General features: G+C 43.4%; 1 protein-coding gene across 2 annotated transcripts; it reads left to right on the forward strand.

Annotated features, from left to right (window-relative positions):
- The first annotated feature begins 450 nt into the window (after window positions 1-450).
- Window positions 451-22,330, forward strand: LOC147892297 (signal transducer, putative (DUF3550/UPF0682)). Of its 2 annotated transcripts, none has more exons than XM_087387998.1 (9): window positions 451-1,307; window positions 17,489-17,695; window positions 17,875-18,093; window positions 18,192-18,258; window positions 18,403-18,669; window positions 20,033-20,124; window positions 20,266-20,457; window positions 20,550-20,686; window positions 21,923-22,330. In XM_087387998.1, exons 1-9 carry the CDS (start codon window positions 828-830, stop codon window positions 22,101-22,103), a joined length of 1,842 nt encoding a protein of 613 aa, XP_087244124.1. In that variant the 5' UTR covers window positions 451-827; the 3' UTR covers window positions 22,104-22,330. The 2 variants fall into 2 exon arrangements, with proteins under 2 accessions (XP_087244124.1, XP_087244125.1); XM_087387999.1 differs by lacking the exon at window positions 21,923-22,330 and adding an exon at window positions 21,041-21,764.
- Window positions 22,331-22,660: the final 330 nt, after the last annotated feature.

The raw sequence follows: 22,660 nt of genomic DNA on the forward strand, positions 1-22,660 counted from the left end.
CATAAGGCCTAAGACCGGAGGAGATAAAGGGGAGAGAGAGAGAGAGAGAGAGAGAGAGAGAGAGAGAGAGAGAGAGGGGTGTGGGTGTGGGAGAAAAGGAGATAAAGGGGGGGGGGGGGAGAGAGAGAGAGAGAGAGAGAGAGAGGGTGTGGGCGAAAAGGTGCAGATTCTCTCTAAGAAGACTTGAGGAGATAGAGTAGGGAAGAGAGAGAGAGAGAGAGAGAGAGGTGAGAGAGAGAAAGAAAGTCAACCACTTTAAAGTCTGCATTCAAGTCAAGTGAAGAAGAGCCAATAGGAAAAATGCACTTCCAAAAAATTCAAGAAATGCCTAATTTCTGCTTTTTTAACTTTTATTTTCAAGGACAAGAAAACGGGCCAAGGAGTTTATTATTAATGTAAATTTTAAAGACTTTAATGGGCGAAGGAAACAAGAAATGCGGCCTGAAATGCAAATGAATACGCTGGAATGCTTGACTTTGCGTTTTCATCATCAATAGCATTCAGCAGCGGAGCTCGTTGGCTATGGCGGCCTGAGCTCCTCCTTGCTGCCTTCGTACTTCTCTCCCCCCCTCTTCTCCTTTTTGCTCCCGTGTATGCTACTTGCGTGGCTTCTTCTTCGATTCCTTGATTCCATGCATCCTCAGATCAGCCGATCCGAGAATGATTTTGTGAGAGAAATATGAATTGGCGAGAAAACTCTACATGCGATGGTTTCACCTCACATCGTGTTGGAGCAGATGTTTCTTCGTCGCCCGCGTCTCTCGTAGTCAGAAGGAGGCTCAATTCTGCTGGACGGCATTCCGTTGTATAATCCTCTGTGAGATCCCATGGGCGCGGTGAACGAATCGTACTGGGCTCTTGCGGACAAAGCGGACAAGAAGTTTGCTCGCTTGCGAGACTTGCCGCCTTACGGCGGTAATAAGTGGGATGCCTACTTTCACAAGGCCTTTCAGGTTTACACGAAGCTGTGGAAATATCAACAGGAGAATCGCCAGGCATTGGTTGATGGAGGTTTGAAACGATGGGAAATCGGGGAAATTGCTTCAAGAATCGGACAGCTCTACTACAATTACTACCTCCGCACGAGCGATGCAACTTTTCTCTCAGAATCCTATATATTTTACGAAGCTATTATGAGTCGAGAATATTTCAAAGACACGGCCAAGGACCCAGCTTTGGCAAACAAACATCTCCGCTTTTATGCGCGTTTCATCGTGGTATGCTTACTCTTAAATCGGAGAGTTATGGTTCACCAGCTTATACAACAGCTTCGCACCCTCGTGGATGACTATCGCCGGACGTTTCAGGTTTCCTATTTTTCTGCTCACACGCTGCCATGATTATGTTAAGGTTTTTTTTTTTTTTGCAAAAATATTATGTTAAGGTTTCGTCCAGCGGACCATCAAAATGCACACGATTTGACCTTTTGGAAAGGACTTTCCTAAATTACGTTGTCTGGGTATCGTCAGAGTTGTGATGCACTGTATTTCGTCGCAGCAACGAGTCCCCTGTGGATTCGTCGGCTATGAGAACTTGGAGACTCTCTGTTCTAAGAGCTAAAATCCTGGTCATAAGAACACGTGCTTTGATACCTTTGCATAGTTACTAAATTGACAGAAAGGTGCCTCCCAGCAGCTTATATGGATTGTAGACACGTCTTGTACGCACATATTCACTTTCACAAAAATGTAAGCACAACAACAGCACCCACTGGGCTGCCTATTATATTCCGTGGATTAAAGTTCGGCTCAACATGCTGTCAAGTTCTTTGTACTCCATCTAAGGGTGGACGGAAATGAAACGAACCAAAGTTTTATGTAGGTACCAATTCGTCTGGTCATCATTTGCAGATGTCGGTTTGCTTTCAAGCTTGCCCTAGATTCCTTTTTCTTAATATTCTCTTTCACGTTTCATCCATTTTATTCTTCATCATTGCATGACATTGTCATGGTCTCTGTGTGGCTTTTGAGCGTGCTACAAGACAACATGTAGCTTGGCATTTGGAGTAAATATATGAATATATTCACGACCTTCTAATGTGGTTTTGTTTCTTGTGATATGCATCCAGCTGGTTGGATAAAGTTCTAAGTGGTGAACAAAGTTGAGACAAATGTATCCAGATGGGGAACTATACCAACAACTAATTATCAAAGAGATGAACTAGGCTAATAAGCCATAGCAAGGAGCTTGACATGCAGCATCATTGATGTGACATCTTCTCCCTGAAGTTCAAACTCATTGCAGAGCTCCATGGCCTCCTTTTACAGCGGTCTTGCTAGTCTTTTAAAATGCCTTATCTAGTCATTGGCCTCATGTAACATGCAATTGCGCCGTCTACAACCTCAGGCTGTGCTTCTTCTGCTATAATCACCAAGGGTGGCCCAACATGTGGCTTCAATATACTACATGAAAGATTGGGACTGCGAGGACATGTCCTTGACAAAATGACTAGAAATGGTCCAAGACTCTTTTGTGAAAGCTTATGACGCTGTCGTCCAACGTGCTTCGGGATCACTAACCTTTTTTTATGGTGCTTGTTGTCTTGTGTTTGGAATGACTCTTGGGCTTGCTGATCCTGTCCTTCAATAACACTATCATGTGCTCACATAGGTCTCCAACATCTTCGTGCATTGTCCTTTCGGTTCAGGAGAAATAAGTGTCGTTTAGATGAGGGTGGTGGGAGCAGAAGGGATCTGCATGGCAGTCGTGGGTGGTAGTTGCTGCTCACAATGGGGCTATGAACCAGCTTAGGATATTCGACGTAGGATACTCTATGTGCTTAGATAATTTGTACTAGTGTTTGTATGTCTTGGGTGCGGATGCCCATGTAGAGGCTCCACCTATTTTGCTCATTGTATCTGGTTCTTTCAGTCTCATAGACCTTTCGGTGTTTCAAGACTTTAATAAACTCTCTCTCTCTCTCTTTCTACATACATATATACATATATATGTGTGTGTGATTCTTTGGACTGGTTTTTTTAGTATAATGACTAATGGACTTCACAAAAAAAAAGTATGCGTGTGTGTGTAATAACCATAAATTGAACCCGGAAGATCAAGGCTTTCCACTCATCAACCAACGAATGATGTGTGGAAAGCCTTGATCTTCTTTGTTCAATTTATGGTTACCACATAAGGTATGTCTAGATAGTGAAAATGAATTGCCCCAACAAGCCAAGAGTCAACATCAAGGAGAATTTGTGAGCTGTTGCCAAAAGTGGGGCTCTTTGGCATGTTGGTGGATAAATATTGAGGATCCCAAGCTGAGATTTCCTAGATGAATGCCCATTTATACCGCCTGGCCCCTTATTAGTTCCACTTGATCAAAAGGCCTCCAAAGCCAAGGCTTTCCCCATGGAGATGTTGAGATATGGTGCCATGAGCACATATTAGAGGCTAAGGTATGGTATAGGAAAGAATTAAAGTAGAGATGTGGATCAAGGATATCCACAAGGAGAGATGTGGATCAGAGGATCCCACAAGTGTTGACTATTCTAAGGGCACTCTCTATATAAGAGGCCTATTATGTATTGTTGAATAGAGAAAAATACATATATACTCAAGATTCTGTTTATGAGTCCAAGCTAATCTATCTTTGAACCTAATTGACTTGAGGTACATGTTATGAGCACTCTCTTCATCATGTTTCCACATAAGTTTCATCCACCTTAGAGCGCTCCATAGATCCTGATGCGCACATGTTTTATCATGGTATCAGAGCTTAGGTCTAGCCTCCTAGATTAATTGTAGGCATGCCTTAGGAGCTCATGTTTTTCTCCTAGGTTAGTTCTAGTTTTAGATTGAGAGTTCTCTTCTGCGGAGAGAATTTTTGTTTGTCGTAGAGAAGTTCCACTCATTGAGAGAGCTTGAGAGCTGTTTAACTCCGCTCTTTGAGAGAGAGAGAGAAGACCCCTGTCCTTCTTCTTGTTCAGAAAGAGAGATTTTTTGTTCTCCCATCCTATTCTGAGAGCGAGGTCGAGAACTTATAGAATTCTATCCCTCGAGTTGTTTGAGAGACAAAGAAAGAATCGAGGAGAAAGTTGTCTAGTATATAACTTTACAAAGGGGAAGTTAGAGCCCGCTGCCAAGAGTTTCAGCCCTTCTGGTGTGTACTTTCTAAAGGAAATACAAACGCCACGCTTGAAGTGGAGTACATCCATTGCTGTCTTGTTGCATTTAAAGTCCTAGTTACTTGCTCCTTGATGCTTGAGAAAAAGGTGCTCGACTTTTTACACTCTGATGTATGGAGTTATGCATAGATTAGAAGCATCAATGGAGCGTTATACTACTTGACTTTAATTGATGACTATAGCAGCTCTAGCTAAAGAATTCAAGGTCATGGTTGAAAACCAGACAAGTAGAAACTCAAGGTACTCAGATTAGATAAAGGAGATTGTTGAGGTTTCATCTCAACATCATGCATTCATATTGTAACACATTGAGTGCTTTACAGACACAAGGGTTGGAAATCCTAACCCTAACCCTATCGTATAAAGGGGTGTATATATTCAATCTTTTCAACTATTATAGTGTACAGTTTCTTGCGTGTTCGTTCTTTCATTCGTTGGTGAGAGAATTTCCGTTCATTTTCGTTGTGAGAGATCTTTGAGTCCATTCTTCCATTCGTAAAAAGAATAAAGAAAGAGAGTTTATTAAAAGTCTTTGAAAGACCAAAGGGTCTATGAGACTGAAAAAATGAGATACAACAAGATGTGGGTAGAGCCTCTGTGCGGGCATCTACACACTCAAGGCAAGTGCAACATAAACATAAAAAGACTAGTGCAAAGTGTGAAGTGTCTGAGCCCACGGGGAGCAAGGAAGACGTGGTGTTGCGTCACTGTTGTGATCCTCTAAATGCTGGTGGAGGAGTAAAAGTCCACGGGAGGCTTCGGTGATGTAGATGGCTGTGGTGGCATTAAATCCAGGATTGAGCATCGGCGATGATCAATATGTGTGATCCACTGTGGTCTCCTAGGTGTGACCCTATGCCAGACAAGTCCCATTGTCATGTTAGTTAGTCGTGCCTCTAGTCTGGTGAACATGGCGGGAAGATCCCCGAGCTCAATTTGTGTATTGACTATCTCTCGCTTTGGGCCTCGACTATGCCATCTCGCTAGGGTTTCCTGGTCTGTGCCCTATGGCTGAAAAAACTCAAAGATCACATTCAAAGTTGAATCTGGTTGGATGCCTTGAGCTCCTCTATATGTCTTGAGTAGCTGGTCTTTGTGTCAACTTGCCTCGTGAGTGAGAGTCACCAATCATTTCTGATCTGGGTGTGACAAGAGGTTGGAGAGTGGCCCGAATCCATCCCTGAAAAGACAATGGTGATGACTTTGTAATCTCATTGTACATAGGGCATTTGAAAGCAAAGGTGCTCCTCTGAATCAATGTCACGGGGACGTGAATTTCTAATTTTAGGAATTTACGACAACTGCCCTCGCCTCCAACTGATTAAAATAGCTCAAAGGGCACTTCAGTGCAATTAATTCCATGGGCCAAGCAAGGAACTGAAGGTTAGAGAGGGCTAAAAATCCCTTTAGCTAAAAATAGCTCCAAGAGCCATGTTTGGCAAGCGGGCTTGGAAAAAGTCAAAATTTTGTTTATGGACCACAGAAGAATAGGGAGAGGCAAGTCACAAGTTGGGAAAGTGCTCCAAGAATATTCTCTCACATCGCTTTGCTGATTTTTGACTACCAGGGCAGTCTATGGGCTGCTAGGGCTGCTAGAAGCTCAAAAACGAATTTCGTTTTTTTGTGCCAGGATCCTCCAGATCAGTTCGTATTTGCTGCCTGCCTGCTGTTCATGCCTTACCAGAGGCCCAAATCTGATTCACACTTCTTCCAGGAGCCTTCTATGCCAGCCGCCTATCAAAATCACACTTTTCCAAGCAGACTGATTTGTTTCTAGGTGCGATTGTGGAGTCGCACCTGCTAGAGAGGATTTTCAAGGCTGCTAAACCTGATTAGATCCACTCCAAGGTCACCAGACATGCTTTCGGGGGTGCCAGATCGGTACCAAATCCATTTCGCCTATCAGGATTGGACTGCTAGGGGCCGAAGGGTGCCAGAAGGAAATCATTTTGCTGTTTTTCACCTCTTCCAAAGCTGCTCCTGCTTGTTTTGCCTGCCAGAGTGATTGAGAACTGCTCCAAACACATTCATACTTCTTGCTTGCTGCTGTTCTAGGGTTCTTAGAGCCTTCAGATCAGTCGATTGCATCTCAGAAGTTCTCCTACTGCCTCAGAATCTTCGGATCCTATTGCCTTGTTGCAGCTAGCCTTTCTGTGTGCTAGGAACAGCCAGGGTTGGTTGTTTTGTTGGTCTTTGAGATCCTCCTATAGCATGGAGTAGATATTTCTCTCTTCTTGAGGGATCTTAGAAATCTCTTTGCTCTTTGTAATGTCAACGTTATGTGGATGGACCTGGTGAGGTTCAATGGGGTTTCCTTCCTTTCCCATCAATCACATGTTAGAATGGTAGAATACAAGTCTCTCTAATTGTGCCACCTAGCTCAAGAACTTTGGACTATGACTTACAACAAGTAAGCTTACGGGAGAGATGCCCCATCTCTTGGAACATAGCACTATTGGGAGGTGACAAGGCCACTCTTCTACATTACAAGAGGGGTGGCACACCTTTAGATGTGATGTACTTTTGTATACCTGGATGGTAAGAAACAACATGATTTTCAAGAATGCAGTGGCCTATGATGGACAACAGTGTTGACAAGTGAAGGCTCTCGTCATAAGGTTCATTCAGAGTTGGGGAGAACATATTGAATAACCAATAACCAACACCTATAAAGCAATGCTTGCTGACTGACCATCTTAAGCCAATTAACATTTTGTAGATGAGCTTCTAAATAGGAACTTTGTTTGAGCATCAAGGGATTGTTTTTTGATATTGCTCACTTGACCTGTATCGTAGTATTGGGGATAGTTCCCTCATCTTAAAAGGAGATAAAACCGTTCATTAAAAAATTTCAGCAAATATTTTTAAAATTTTGGAAAATTTGATGAATAAAAAACGGGTTTTAAAAAGTGAAACGTTTCAGTCCGTTTCTTACGATTTTGAAATGCGTTTCGATGCAACTATGGTACGTGGAAGCAAAAGCTACTACTAGTCTACGTTGACACTCAGCGAAGGTAAACAACGCTTTTACGTGACTATGCAACACCACAACAAATGAATGCCCAACTACAGACTCATCTTCTACAGTTGCGACCCTACCTATGGCAAAACAGCCCAGTTCAAGCAAGAGACTAGAGCAGACGACCCAAGCACTACATAGGTGGTGTAGTCAACAACTAAACAATCCACAATAGACAAGTGATGCGAGACACTTCAACAACAATAAGAAGCATAGCCGACTGATGACAACAAAGCATCAAGCAACACGATGCTCCTACAATGGAATAATACCAACGGCTACGAATGCCACAATGCAAACAAGAAGGACAAATGACTGGGAGACAACTCTAACTACTTCAATAAACACAATGTGACATGAGACAAGCAACTAAGAAGACCTAGCAAGCACAACACAAGCTGACCAATGATGCACAGCTCCAACGTGATGTACCATGTCAACATACCAAGCAAGCAAGTCGCAATCGGCGCTACAGCAGATAAGTTGCAAGCAATAGACCCATCAAAAGGTGATTGACGGATGACCCAAGTACACAAGGAGGCTCACTCAACACAAGGACAAGAATGTGCCTACTGTCGACAGGATTCTCCAAATTCGTTCTCCACACATTGAAGATGAGGCCCTGTGGTAAAATTGGTCATCACAGTAGGGTCCAGTCAACAGTCTAACATGTGGCATTATTTGCCATGTCACCTTATGTGCCACCTCAACGCAAGCTCCATACTACCACAATCAACACACATGGCAGTCCACATCACACTGCTACATCATCACCTTGGCTAAATGGAAGGTCTATATGCTGCCTGTGTGGTAATGAGTCTGTTGCCCACATGGCAGCCCTAATCTCAACCTCTCTGTCCCACCCTATACAGTAAGTCAACCTCTCCCATGTCCTCATATAGGGGCTCATAAGTGGGAAGATGACCCTAATATTCCAATAGGTTGAAAAGTGGGAGAACAAAGACGCACAAGCCTTGTCAATGATAGGGACTACCACAGATTTCATCATTCCACACATCCAGAATGCAGATATGTCTAGTGAGGGGTAGACCATTCTTTTTCTTTTTCTTTTTTCAAAGAAAGGAACCTTCTATTAATGCTCAAAAGACTTCATACAAAACAACAGCCCCGAAGGTCCTAAGTATGGAAAAAACGAGAAAAAGGCTGAAAGAAAAGACCGGCGTGTTCTAGAGAAACCTAGCTCACTGCCTAGGGGATATTTGGTATGGGGGCTAATAGCTAGGTGGGGGGACTATACAACCAACGAATCCCTCGCAGAGTCAAGATGTAGAAAACTCTTGCAGGCCAAGCCTTGCAGAATCGAGCACGCCTATCTGGAATGCGTGTCCGCCCTCAATCAACCATGCCAACATCCCCCAGGTGTAGTCCCTTTGAAGTCTCTGCATATGGATTATGATCCTGAGGGATCCCATCCATATCCTCGCTACGCTACGATAGCTCCAAAGGCAATGCGGGATCGTCTCTAGGAGACTAGCAGAGCAACAATGGCACTGTCCCTCCACTCGCATCTGCTCCAACCACGGTCTGATGGGCAAGCCTCTGTGGGCGGCCAGCCAGAAGAAGTAGGATATCTTCCTCGGCCACAAATTGGACCATAACCGCATGCAAAACCTGGAACTGACATCCCGGGGCACTCTTTGGGCCACCCAATGCCTCTCCCTCGAGGGGGTCCACCTTGAAGAGTCCATCTAAAGCCTCCTATCAATCCGTGTGGTGTAGGAAAAGAAGGGCACCTCGTCCACCTGCTCAGCTAGGTTGCCCCAGGAGGTCCAGAACCACTCTCCCGGATCCCACTGGACCTCCCTCAAGGGTCTACCTTCCCACAGCGAGAGGCACCATGTGGGGGCATCCTGCTATGAGATACTAGTTAGGTCAATGTGCCACTCCTTCCCCAAACGTCCCACAACTATGATCATCTGCCAGTGAATCCCATCAAGACTCCCATCCATCTCAGGGTCTCTCTCAGGGTGGACCATTCTAAAAGATCTGTGTAAGACAAAGAATTCGTTGAGGATCCTATCCTCCAAATCAATTGCTCATAATGAGAATGGAGGAAGGGGATGAAGTTCATGACAGTGGGTGGGCCTTGGCCAGATGGCCAAGCTTCCCTTCACCGATTGCACTACCCTGGAAGCCCAACGACCCCCAGCTGCTAGAGCACTAACATTCTAGATAGTGTGGCGGCGTCTATGACCACACGTTGGACCTTCAGCACCCAATCATCCATGAGAAGTGATGCTATTAACTAGAAGGCCTCCAAAATGATCCCAAACCTGGCATCAATCGAGGAGAGGATACTCTTGTCCTCTTGTGGCATGTACAAGAAAGACAAGGTCATTGGGTACCTCGAAATTTGATGACATGTCTCTACGTCATCCACTATGAAACCATGGCATTGAGGCATGGAGAAAACCAAGTGTGGTTCAAGTATATGGGAAAATTGTTTGTGCCACATTACAACGACCCCATGTCAATATATTGTCACCTCCTAGATGTGATTGTCTTCTCGAGCAAGGCTCGCCTTTACCCAATCTCCGGACTTGTTGCCTAGTGGGGATAGACCCGGAGAGGTCACCTTAACTACCATGCAGACATTGAGGGACAAGCTCCTTGACAAAGAGGGAAAGGGTGAGAGGGGGCAGGAAAGAGGTGAAAGGAATGAAAGAGGGAATGGATGGGGAAACAAGGGAGTTGAAGGAGGGAGGAGAGGAATGGAAAGGGAAAGAAGGAAAAGGGGGAGGGAATGGAAGGCACGAAGAAGGGACTTGAGAGAACGAAAAGAGAGAATGAGAAAAGGGGAATGGAGGGAATAAAGGGAGAGGAAAGAGGGAATGGGGGAAGGATATGGAGGAAAGAGGGAATGAAGGAGAGGAAAGAGGGAATGGGGGAAGGATATGGAGGGAAAAGGAAAAAGGGAATGGAGAAAAGATAGGTGGGAATGGGTAGAGGAAGGGAGGGAATGGAAGAAAGGAAGGTAAGGAATGGAAGAAGGGAAAATATGGAAGGGAATGAGAGAGGACGAGGAAAGGGAGGGGCTAGGCCCGGCTTATTTATGCTGTTGGGCAGTGGCCAGGGTGACTACTGATAGGGACGATCTGTTTTGGAAGGGTTTTCTTGGCTGGTTGCGCCAAAGTTTTGGCTGTCTTTGGCTTTCCTGCAGCTGTTTAGCCGTCTGGCTGGTTGGGCACTTGGTTGTGCAGATACAGTGGGCACAGAGATAGCTTATGCCTTTGGGCTTTGTTGCACGCTTGGTTAGAAGGAAGAGTTCGTGATTGCCTAGTGATTGGATGCATATTCTGTTAGAAATCGACCAACGGAGGGTAACGCACAGCGGAAGACTGATAGAATAGCCTAGGAGCTCACACAATGTGTGTGGGAGTGGAATCAGAAACTTCTTTAACTTATGTGTATCAAATAGATGTGTGGACTCATCAATAGACAATGATCCAATCAGATGTAGAAACCACCAAAACAATATATTTCTGTCCAAAGCTATGGACACAATACAAAAGAGATAGATCCAAAGTCCCACGAGAGCATGGTCCTTTGATCTTACCACAAGGTAACTTCTACTATCTGCCAGATATCTCTAGACTTGAGCCCACGCCTCGAGCATATGTAGACTCTCCATCTAGATCCCTTCCACCTTGCTGTCCGGAAGCCAGCCTAGGTGGGCAGCCCTTTCTCAGCTTTGTCTGCAGTCTATGATGTACCTCCTTCACCTCTAGAAGATAGGGCCAAGGTAGGTCTTCCTGCTGCTCCAATCTGCTGACTTTTGGCTGCTCCAGGTGATGAGATACGAGGGCCCTTCTTTTATAGGCCTCAAGGGGCTGTACAAACCACCAACCCAGGCCCTTCCTATGGCCGACCTGGTCGGCTGTTATCCCCCCCTCTGGCCGACTTGAGTGTAGCCTTTGCTGCCCCAAACTTCCCCTCTTGGAAGCTATAAATCCAGGGCTCTCTGGCCCAGACTTTCCTGTAGTTAGTCCTCAAGGGCAGCCCTCATTGGGTCCCATCCTTGGACACTCCTTGGGCTAGATAGCTGGCCCTCGAAGACCTCCATCCCTGTCGCCCATGCTGTGCCACCCTGTTACCTGCCAGCCCCATATTGCCACGTGTCAGCTCTGTACTGGTGCGTACACAGGCTGACATCAGCACCAGGTCATCGCAGCCTGTTCTATCTCCAGGTATGTCTTGACAATGCTGCCCACATGACAGCCTTGCCGCTGTCCATGTGGCAACCACCTTTTCTCTCTTTTCTCTATTTGATCCCTGCCCTCATGGCAGCCATGATGCTGCCCATGTGGCCATCTCTCAAACCCCAGGTCCCCCCCCCCCCCCCCCCCTCCCCCCCCCCGTGCTCTCCTCATATGGGGGCTTACAGATGGGGAGGTGACCTTTCCAACACATTCACTATATAAAGTTGAGCAAGAATTGCAGGGTGTGCAGGATATTGGAAGTCAGTGGGCAGTGGTTTGCTTGTGGTGAAGCTTTCAGGAGATCTTGTGATTAGCCTCTTCGCTTTATATGAATATTAAAGAAATACCACAAGGGCATGAATATTAAAGAAATACCGCAAGGGGCGCCAGTGTTTTGGGCCAATCGGTGTCTTTGTTTCTGAGTAGGAGCACTCTAGCTCCTTGTGATTATTTTACTATGTATGTTGTGGTTAAAGTGGATTCTACCACCCTTTGATTAGTGAAGGCTGGTTTCAACTTTTCTAAAGGAAACATATGCTCTTAGCATATCTTCCAAAGTTTGGTTGACTCATTCCATTTGACCATCCCTTTAAGGATGATCCCCACTACTCATTCCCAAGTTAGGCCTAAGCGCATATGTACAACAGTACAAAACTGATTCGTAAATCTTGTATCTGTGTCTGATACTATGGATTTTGGTAATACATGTAGACAATATGTTAGTTAAAATTAAGTATGCCACTTGCAGCGCACTTGCTGACTCTCTATTTAGAATGAAGTGAGCCATCTTGGTAAGACAATCAACCACCACAAGGATAGAATAATACCCTCCTTGTGTCTGCGGGGTAGATCAACTATAGAGTCCATGGAAATGCCCTCCCATATACCTGATGGTATTTCCAATCGCTGTAAAAGGACAAGTGCCTTCACTATTATACCTTACTAACTTGACACGAAAAAGTTCGTGACATATTCATGAATATGCTTTTCCATCTTCAGAAAAAGAAATACACTTGACAAGACCATATGTCTTTTCAGCACCTTGAAGTCCGGCACATAGGCTATAATGGCACGGAGTGTCGGAGATCATTCTGATTAGATACAATTATCTTGCCATTTCTTTTTAGCATACCGTCTACCACAGTATATCTTGCATACATATGGCCTTCTCTCGATGCTTGATCATCTATAACCCTAGGTTTTATCACAATAGCCTTAAGCCAATGGCTCTGAACATACTCGTTCACTTTTTGAGTTTCCTTGACTTTAGTCATTAGACCGCTTTCTAAGATTGTGAAACTCGTGTTATGCATAATGCACGACAATGCATCAGCAACTTTAATATCCTTTGCTCTTCGATACCAAATTTCTATATGAAATTCCTGCATGAGCTCTACCCACCTTGCTTGGCGGCCACTCAAATTAGGTTGCTTACAAAAATATTTCAAATATTGTGATTGACATTGACATAAAACTCAAATAATGTCTCCATGCTTTTAAATCATGGATCATGTGGCCAATTTATTGAAGAAGGTGAAAGCTTTTGCTTTCAAAGGCAACTAGCCTCCCTTCTTGTAACATAACCGCTCTTAGTACGATGCGGTTGCATGGGTTTCTAGGAAAAACAATTTTGGGGATCAATAATCTTCAACATAGGTCCTTAAGCCACTGCTCTCTTCATTGCATTAAGCTCTCTTATTGATTGTTTCTCCACATGTAAGGTACTTTGTTTGAGGTCAACTCAGTCAATGGAGGGACAATTTTAGAATATGCTTTGATATGTCTTCAATAGAACTGTACAAATCCTAAGAATGATTGCAAAGCCGTCACATTCTTCGATACTGCCCACACTAATAATGCAGCCATTTTCTTTGGCTCCATTTCAACCCCATTAGGAGTTATAATACTCTAGTTAACCATTTCAACCCCATCAAGAGTTATAATAAAATCATATACTCTAGTTTAACCATGCACAACACAATTTTCTTCTTATTTGTGTAGACTAGCTTTTCTCAAGGTGCTGAACACTTTCCTCAAGTGTTCTTTATGTTCAACAATACGTTTACTGTATATAATACATCATCAATATGTACTACAAACTTTCCGATATGTTGATGTAGTAAGTCATTTTCAACATGATGAATGGAGTGGGAGCATTGATAAGTCCGAATGGCATTACCAAAGTGCCATGCCATTCCAAGCTCTACATTTGCGTGAGTAAGCTTGTTAATGTCAAATCCATCTCCTCGTCGTAGTCTTGGATGCGTAGCTCTAACTATGTGATCCTTTGCTCCCACACCTCAGTTGGAGTTCCATCTACCATCCACACTGTATTTGCATTTGATGATGGGATGTTTCAACCTCTTTACCAATTTGTAATTAATGACATTATGCTAGACCAATGCCCTTTCATCTTTATTAATTCCATACTTGAAAATTGTAAGTGCTCTGTTGGTGTGTTGTGCGCTAGCTGAATGTGCAAGTCGTCAGCCCTAGGATTCTTCTCCATCTCCATATTGCATTCTGAGATCACTGTCTTAGCCATGCAACGACTTTTATTTTTCAGACAATTCTTTAAAAGATGTGGCTGAAGGCATCTGAAACATAATCCTTCTTTCCTTGCATTTCTCCTTGTGTTCAAGAGTGAAGGAGGACTTTGACCAAGCGTGGGCTGCTATATGGGATGCTTTTCTTTTCACCCCTCTAGTGGTACTTGGTTGTGACATATTGCCAATTACTTTAGCCTGCTCGGCTTGACCAATGGCTTGTGGCATTGTTCCTTTCTGCCGCAGGAATTTCCTTTGGAAAGCTAGTTCTTTGGAACTCATACTGAGTTCAAGGTGATACAAACCCACTTGGTTTGCACCTTGTGTCTCATAATTTAATGTAATTGCTGTTGCATCATATGTGCGTATCTCTGAATTCCATTTTTCTTCTGTCGTTCAAGCGAAATATGTAATCCTTGACTTGAACAAACTGTGATAACGGCTTATAGAATTTTCATTAAAATTTCTCAGAATTTATTGGTATGTTCTTCTATTGATAAATTCTTCTGTTTAAGGTGCCGGTAATCATCTAACCCTCTCGAAGACTCATTTGATGGTAGAAACAATTTTCCAAACTCGAGTTGAAAATTTTCCCATGTGACTGCACATTGTCTTTCTATTGCTTCATACACCACCTATCTGCAGCTTCAGTAAAAATATGTGTGACCCTTGGATCATCATTATCTTGTTATGAATTTCACAAATGGCGAATGCCTCGTCCCATTTGTGAAGCCTTGCTTTGATGATTTTCGAATTTTCGTCAACCATTCTTCCCATGTATTTTTCGAGCCTATAACTTACGAAATTAGGCCACTTGACCTTTCCCTTCTCCATTTTATGGATGCTAGACTCTGGTTCCATGATCCCCTTTCCCTTTTTCTTCCTTGGAGGGTCTACCGATCAAGGATGGCTTTTTGTAACTCTTCTTACCCTTCATTTGCATGCAAGTGTTGTGCCATTGACTGCTGTAAGGCATCCTTTAAGTTTTCGATTCTGGCATTCAATGAGCTGGGCTCACGTGCCATGGGGTTTATTACATGGGGGTAAACCGTGACATGTGGAGTTCATGTATGAATGCTTGGGGTTGCATGCATGTGTTAAAGTTCAGCTTAGAAACATGCACAAGTGTCAGGAGTTGGCGCCAGTTTGCATGCTCATTCACAGTCTAGAAAGCCATGCATATGAAAAGGTTGGTGCGCATGTAACATTGGATTTCATGAATGCATGAAAGCATGTGTGGTGCATGTAATGTTCATTTTACTAAAATCGTACTTCACTTTCACACTCCAGTGGGCTCTAGCTTTCAAACCCTTGTTTAAACTTTAATTTTGTGCTCTGGTGGACATGCTAAGGCGGACATTGCATGAAAGTGTGCCACGAGAGCTTGTAGGTGCAATGCTTGGGCCACTATTGCATGCTGGTTTTCGGCTAATGCAGGAAAACAGTTGCCAGCAGCTGCTTATCAGATTGTTGCTGCCATCTCATGCATTCTTGCCATCAGCCACCTCATGACCTCTCTTGCTGCCTTGTATACTTTGCCTATCAACACTCCACAATACCCTCGCCATCAGCTTGGATTGTCTTTGTGTGAGTACAATTTGTTTTGGTGCTCTCTTTGCTCCATCTTCTTCCTTGATCTCTTCACCAAGAATCTCTCTTTTGGTTCTCTTCCATCCCCCATTTCAACCCTGTGCTCGCTTCTCTTCTTCATGTCAATGGCCTGTTCTACCGATGCTCTACAAGTGCCTATGCAGGGCATTTAATATGATGGATCACCACTTCCTCTACCATCTTGGCCTGAGCCTCCTATGTCTCACGTGTGGACATGGGTGCACCTGGTGGATCGTCAGAAGGTAATTTCAAAGGCCGTTGTCAAGATAATGGTGCCAAGAGGCTTCACACCAACACAACCCTGGTCCCTTGCTGCAAACATTCCATGAAGTAGCAGCGGAGAGACTTAAGAGACTCATCAAAGGATAAGGAGCAATCCCTTTGCTTCAAATGTCACAAGATTGGCAACATTGCTAAAAATTGTACTTTGTGGCCCCAAACAAGAACAATGATCAAGGGCAAGGTAAAGTGGTGCCCGTAGTGGAAGTCTCCATGCCAAGTATCCCGGAGGCACGGAAAAAGGGGCTCGAGATGCCATGGACTCTCTACGGTGGTTTAGGCTATTCTCTACGCATGAGTTTTTATCAAGAGTCATCTACTTGTAACATGATTACGACAAGTCCTGCCTGATCTGCTTTAACATCGGCTCCTTGCAAAAGGTGCAGTGGGAACTAGGTCAGTGTTTTGGATAGGGCACTAAGATGAGATGGTAGAGGTGTCCTTCTTCTCCTACATCAACATTGGTAGACGACTTAGAGTTGGACACGTGGCTTGGATTCCCTCATGAGAGCGGCATTGGCTCAAGCAACACGAGCCACATGATGTTCTTGTTAGAAACATGGTGAAGGGAGAGAGAGAGAGCTCAAATGAAGACATGAAGAAAGGCTTTTCATTCATTCATCAAGTATATCAAAACAAGTGAAGTACAAGCCTTATATAGGCTACTCACTCACACACTAGCACCTAGTGCATATGGGATAAGTCCCATGATGACATGTGGCACTCACACAAGACTCATTCACATAGACTAGTACTAGATCACCTAGTACTTCACACTAACACATCACATCACCACACTCTTTGGCTATGATATCTCCAACAGTTCTTACTAGGTTTTGGGCCCGCCTCTAGATTAGCCTCCGCTCAAAGGAGGTTTCCTATTTCTTCTAGCCAGTAGCTCATGGAGGTTGCCCATAGGATCATGGTTGGAGTAGATGAAAGTGGATGGGGTCTATCACTGATGTGAGGCCAGCGAACTTGAGACAATAGTTCATTGCCTATGGAGTTGTTTGGTGCCTTAGAGGACCTGTTAGTGCTTTCTCAAGATGCGGTCGGATGCGATGTACCTGATGTGACTTCACTTAGGGCATGGTAGCTTGGTTGATCGAGGGACAACATGCATTCCCCATCAAGATGGTCTATCGAGCCTACATGATAGATGAACTGAGTGTCAGTCGCCTAGATTTTCACGACTCAGTCCCCCCCTTTGGCTAGAGACCTGAGTTCCCTGTGGAGGACGGTGTGTGACATGGTTGACAACATCACAGCTTGGAATATATTGGATAGCTCCGTGCAATTTAGTACTGGGGGCAGTAGACTCTGCCTGCAGCCACCCTTGATACAATTTTCTAATTTTTGGAAAGCGTAGTTCTCCTCATAAAACTTGCATTTGTCTACTTGGGTATGGTATTTTTGTTTCAATGGTGTCCCTTGTCATACAATTATATGGAATTTGGAATTTATGGTTTCAGTTTCTTTTAAAGATGCCCTCTATTTTGATGAATCTTCCTTTTGGGTTTGTGTTAGTCACATCCACATATATTCGTATTTTTTCCTTACAAACAAAACAAATATTTTATAACATCAGAAGCTTTTGCAAGGTTTCAATGGCGATTTAAATTCTTTGAGAGAACTCGAATTGTTCCTAAGACTCAGGTTCTTATGATAGCTTGGTGTCATCAGGGCAATGATTCCAAGGAATGGAAACGTGTTGTGCAAGAAATCAGTAGATTTATGAAAGCAGATGCTCCCTGTCAAAACAGCAGGCCTTTACGATACAGTGTAGTGCTAGATCCCCAACCAAATTCGTTCCCTCCTATGGCAAGGGTAGGTGGAGGGAAGCCTTTGAAATTAAAGGATGCAGTACTTGCGAGCTACTACCATAATGAGGTAAGGACTAGTGAGGTGTCACCATTTTTCAAATGGATATGGAAAGTTGGTTCAGGTAGATTGGCAATTGGTTGATTGTAGGTCGAATGAAGAAGGGATCATTTCAGAGTCTTTGGAGATCATGATGCATCGATGGCCGTTCGCCTCTAAAATGTAAAATTCTCTGATTGATATTGTAGGTAAAGTTCACGGAGCTTACACTGGACACTTTCAGATTCCTCCAGTGCCTGGAATGGGAGCCAAGTGGTTCATTCTATCGATCACGAATGGTTGACTCAAATGGGGCTACACCTGGACATTCGGGACCAGTGCGAGTGGATGATATAATGGATCAAGCGCTGCCACCTAATCCTCATAAATACATTTTGTATCGGCCCAGCATTCCACAACTGTTAGTCGTATGTACAAGCTTGACATGCTTCTTTCGAGCTTCTTCAGTGTTCTGACCCTTCTACTTTGTATCACTACTGACTTAGAGATGGACAATGCTGAACAGGTATTGGCCACAGCATGTGAAGAACTTCCGGCTGATTGCTTGATCTTGTTGTATTTGTCAGCTTCAGGTAATGCTGCTTCCCGTCTGTTGTGCTCAGCATTTTCTTTGCCTTTGCTGCAGTCCTCCCAATCTACAGTTTCAAGAATAAGTTCCTTGTCAGGAGATGCATTTTTATAGCCTTTGATTAAACACACATGTTCTTCAAAATTAGGAAAGGCAACAGGGAGCAGTGGTATGCCGGTTTCTGCTTCGACAGCTTCAATATTTTCAGGATCAGATGCAATTCATGCACAGTCCAGCGGAACATCATCTCCTGTAGACGATGGTGGTAAAGGACTAGAGATCACGTCAGAGGCATCCCCGACAAGCTCTCCGATGAGTAGTCCTTGTGAGCATGCTACTTCTGCTAGTGACACAGTGGAAGGGAATGCAAGCAGTCCTAGAGCAGGCCTCTGGTTTGGATCACGGGGCAATACAGGTGAAGATTAATATTGAGAAACCCCTTCCCCACATCCCCCCTTCACAAAGTGAAAGAAGAAATATGAGGCCAGCGAGCATAGGGTTTATGAGACCAAAAAGTTTACATAAGTTCAGCAAGATCATATGTTACTGTTAGAAAGTATTACTCAATTGTATCAAGGAGCATTAAATTTTGCAACAAATGTGGGGATCACACTATTGGGGGGTGGCCATGCTTTCTTGTCTGACAATGTGTCTGAAGTCTCTGTAAACCTAGGAGAGGCTCCACTAGAAAAGTTGTGTAGGGAATGAGTGCATGCCCCATTTGTACAATGGTCTTATGTAACGGGACTTTTCAGGGATAAAATTGACATGTTGTAAATTGTAGGAGGTCAGCAGGTCAAAAGGGCGGCTATCCTTTTTTAGATCTATCTGCCCAGAGAAGAGGGTGGCTCGCATTGGGGTGCGAGGGGTGGAGTGTAGTGTAAAGTTTGTGGGAGTGGAAACAACACACAAGGTTGGAGGAAATGGGTTGCATAAATTTCGAGATTTAAAGAAACTGTTTGATTTGCTGGAAACCCTGAACTGGCATAGTGCCACATGTACGATGGCCCCCCAAAAAAACACCAACCCATAGTGGACCCTAGATCGGAATAAAGGAATAGTGCCTACTACCATTGCCTTGTACTTTGAGTTCATGAGAGTACTAAACTTCACAATACACTTACGGACTGATTTAATGATTGTAACCACTCTTTTCTTCCAGACGTGTGCTTGCTAGCACATGAGTCTATCAACTTTTATTGGTTCTAGAGAGTAAGCAACTGTCATCTACAACAAAAAGGTGCTCTTCCTGTTGGTGCCTCTGAAAAGGCTTGTATTGGGTCTACAGAGTAAGCAACTTTCATCTACAACAAAACGATGCTGCTCTATAAAAGACAGCATATCCTCATGAATGCCTGAAACCTATAGAGTATCAGGCTGCTTATCATTGGCTGCTCATCTGGCTTCTCTTCAAAAGCATGTGATGGCTGTCGCACAACCCACATCTGATCAAATGCATGAGCCACTTGTCGCGGTTGGGTGGTCACTTTGTGTTGTTCTTTCTCAAGTATAAACCTGAAAAGTGGTAAAAATGAGCTGAGGTAGTATGTGACCTGTAAGTGGTGAGGTGAACTTAGTTTTTGAATTTGAGCTATTGTTGGGCTTTATGCCCCTAAATGTGGTACAATTGAACTATCAGACCTTGAGACTCTCAATCCATTCTTCTCATCAAAGATCATTTTGCTCGTACGCTCTTCACATGGCGACCTAGAGTTTGCAGTCTTCATTCCTGCGTCTGCAAGTTTATTGCTTTCTCCCTGTTGTTTTTTTTTTTGCAGGTCTTAGTTACCTTTATCCTACTGATATTCTCCCTTTTACACGAAGACCTCTGTTCATCATCATTGACAGTGATAGCAGCTCAATATTTGAGGTGAGCCAATCTATGTCATACATAGTTTTCTATTGTATGTACTTTTCTTTTTTCACTAGGGTTTCTTATAATGGAAGATGCAATTTGCAGTTGTTGCAGTAACGTAAAGAGACGATTATTCTCTGTGCTTTTGTGCTACAGTTTATCCATGGTGAAGAGAGAGGAGAACCTGCAGCGATACTGCTCTCCCCTCAGGTGCAGCCTGCTGGGGAGTTTGGAGACTCGTTCTCGTCTCACAATAAGGGGGTTGGGAGCTTTTTCACATGTTTTCTCAGTGCGCCTTTTTTGGCATTTTGCCAGCTTGTCAATGTCCCTGCTACATCCTTGGCACAGGTAACTAGTTTGGTGCATGACAATTTTTTTATCAAACTTTATCGATACTTTTTTATAACCTCTTATTATCAAAAGTTTTGGACTTTTGGCAGGAGATAAGCGAGCAGGTTCAGAAGCTGCTAACAGGTCTCATTGCAGAGTGGGGAAAGACACTATCCATGTCAACTACTTTGGACCCAGTTTGGGTCCGCGTAATGTGGGATCCTTTCCTGAGGCAACTTGTTCTAAGGTATGTTTTTAAATGTGCAGCATTTTATGAGAACATGCCATTAGTGTTAAAACTTGTGTGGAGGATGCTTGAGCCTAATCTTTTGAGAAGAAAATGCATACATACAGCAGGGGTTTGTGTTCTGAGGATGTAGTAGCCATTACTTTATTGTGAAGGTAAGGTAAGATTGGGAAATTCAACACCTAAAAGTAGGAGATTACAAGGCTGGCTGTAGCAAATAAGGATGCACTTGCTTGTTCACTTGGGGTCTGGCTTGCTTGCTTGATATAAAGAAAAGTTACGTGAAATTTCTCTTCCCATGGAACAAGAAGTGCATGATGTTTGAAAAACAGGCGAATTGTCATGATGTTTTAGCCCAGGAGAAGAATACCCTCACTGCCTTCAAAAAAGGCAATCTGTTGGATCTTCAATCAGTTGACTTGATTACTATGATCCAGTTCTTGCAGAATCATCAAGATCAGGCCCATTGGCAAGTTTGTCAGGAGCAATTAATTCAGAATTGCTTGGGGCCAAGGCTCCAAGTATTTAAGGACTTGACTCATGAAGTCAGGTTGACTAATCAGAGGATGGACCAGAGATTGCAGAATCTATCTTTAACTATGAATAGGGAGTTTGAAGCAGAACTAGCTACCCAAAGTCTACCATGCAATGGATTATATCCATGCTTTTGTTTGGAAAGCATTAACTGGTTGACTCGACAATGTCTTTTCTTATTTAAGCTGTTGCCAACAGCAAGATAATACTCTAAAGTTGACAAATTAGTAGTGTAATGTGAATAGATTCAAAGCCAGAGATAGCAACAGCTCACGATTGTGCTTTTTTAAAAATCCTAATTGGAGATGGGATTTATATCTATGAGAGAAAGAAAACATATCCTCTGATCTTAGTGAACAGATGATTGACCAGTCTCACTATGTCCTCATGTTAAGTTTGACATGTGCCATAGCAGATATTTGCAGAGATTTATAAGGTTGGTTAGTGATGTTTTCATGGATAAGTTTGAGCTATAGGCATTTGAGTTTTCTAGGAACATCGCGAAACTCTTATAAACTTCTAGCTTGAGCAAGGGTGAAGACTTCGATCAAAATTTGGTTTTGGAAAGGCCTCAGCGTTTTTAATGATAGAATGGAGCGAAACTTGTTGTCAGCATATGAATTGTTTGTGGTCTTTTGACTCTTTTTTTTTTGGAAAGCCTTTTCAGTTCTTTGATGCTGATATTGAAAGGTTTTGTCATAGGTTCATTTTTTGTAGGGCATGTCTAGCATTACATAGAAACCATGGAAGCAATCAAGAATATCTACCTCGATGCCTCCCCTCTCTACCAAAAGAGGTTCTCCCCACTGAAGCAGCTGTTGAAGCTTGTGTATCTCGGCTGGCAAGTAGCCTTCACGTAATGGATCAGTTTAATTTCTCTTGAGGGGTAAAAAGAAATGTGTTTTATAAAGGCTTGGAAAACCAGGAGCATTTGACTGGACACAGGAGCGAGTTTCTTGCTGAGCAGAGAAGAGTCCTGATTGCTGTCAGAATCCAAGATCATTTGAAGCAGGGAATGTGGAGAGCAGCTGAAAATTTCAAGCAAACGTGAAGTATGGAATTGTAGAACAATGCTTAAAGAAGTTGATGTCAACGCTATTGATTTTTCTACTCTGTTGTATCATGTAAGATAACTCTTGTTGTTCATCTCAATAATGTCATCTTTGTAATCCTCTTTGAAGGCCAATGAAATGCAGCGGAAATTCATAAAACCATTTAACCTGTCATTCTGATGATTTTGATATTGCTAATGTCAGAGTCAGCTTCATAGCATGCAGTGTATTTGATAATCAACATGCTTACTTGTTCCCTGGTAAGCTTTTGAGTTGACGAATGTGTGCCTGAGGTAGGTGTATGGGTGCTTTTGTGATCTTCCTGCATATGTGCACATATGCACATTCACTTTTATAGAGGCGAAGAGAGGCTACTGAGAGTGTCGAA

This window comes from Dipteris shenzhenensis, chromosome 17 (assembly GCF_047967505.1).
Source record: "Dipteris shenzhenensis isolate YYH24624 ecotype China chromosome 17, Dip_SZ_1.0, whole genome shotgun sequence".
NCBI classification, from domain to species: Eukaryota; Viridiplantae; Streptophyta; class Polypodiopsida; order Gleicheniales; family Dipteridaceae; genus Dipteris; species Dipteris shenzhenensis.

What these genes read in the sequence shown, in the direction of transcription:
- LOC147892297 (XM_087387998.1), top strand. Translation starts at nt 828, where the DNA reads ATGGGCGCGGTGAACGAATCGTACTGGGCTCTTGCGGACAAAGCGGAC. An exon ending in CGAGCTACTACCATAATGAG is followed by an intron (nt 17,696 to 17,874) that starts GTAAGGACTAGT and finishes TTGATATTGTAG; the next exon opens with GTAAAGTTCACGGAGCTTAC. An exon ending in CTGCTACATCCTTGGCACAG is followed by an intron (nt 20,458 to 20,549) that starts GTAACTAGTTTG and finishes GACTTTTGGCAG; the next exon opens with GAGATAAGCGAGCAGGTTCA.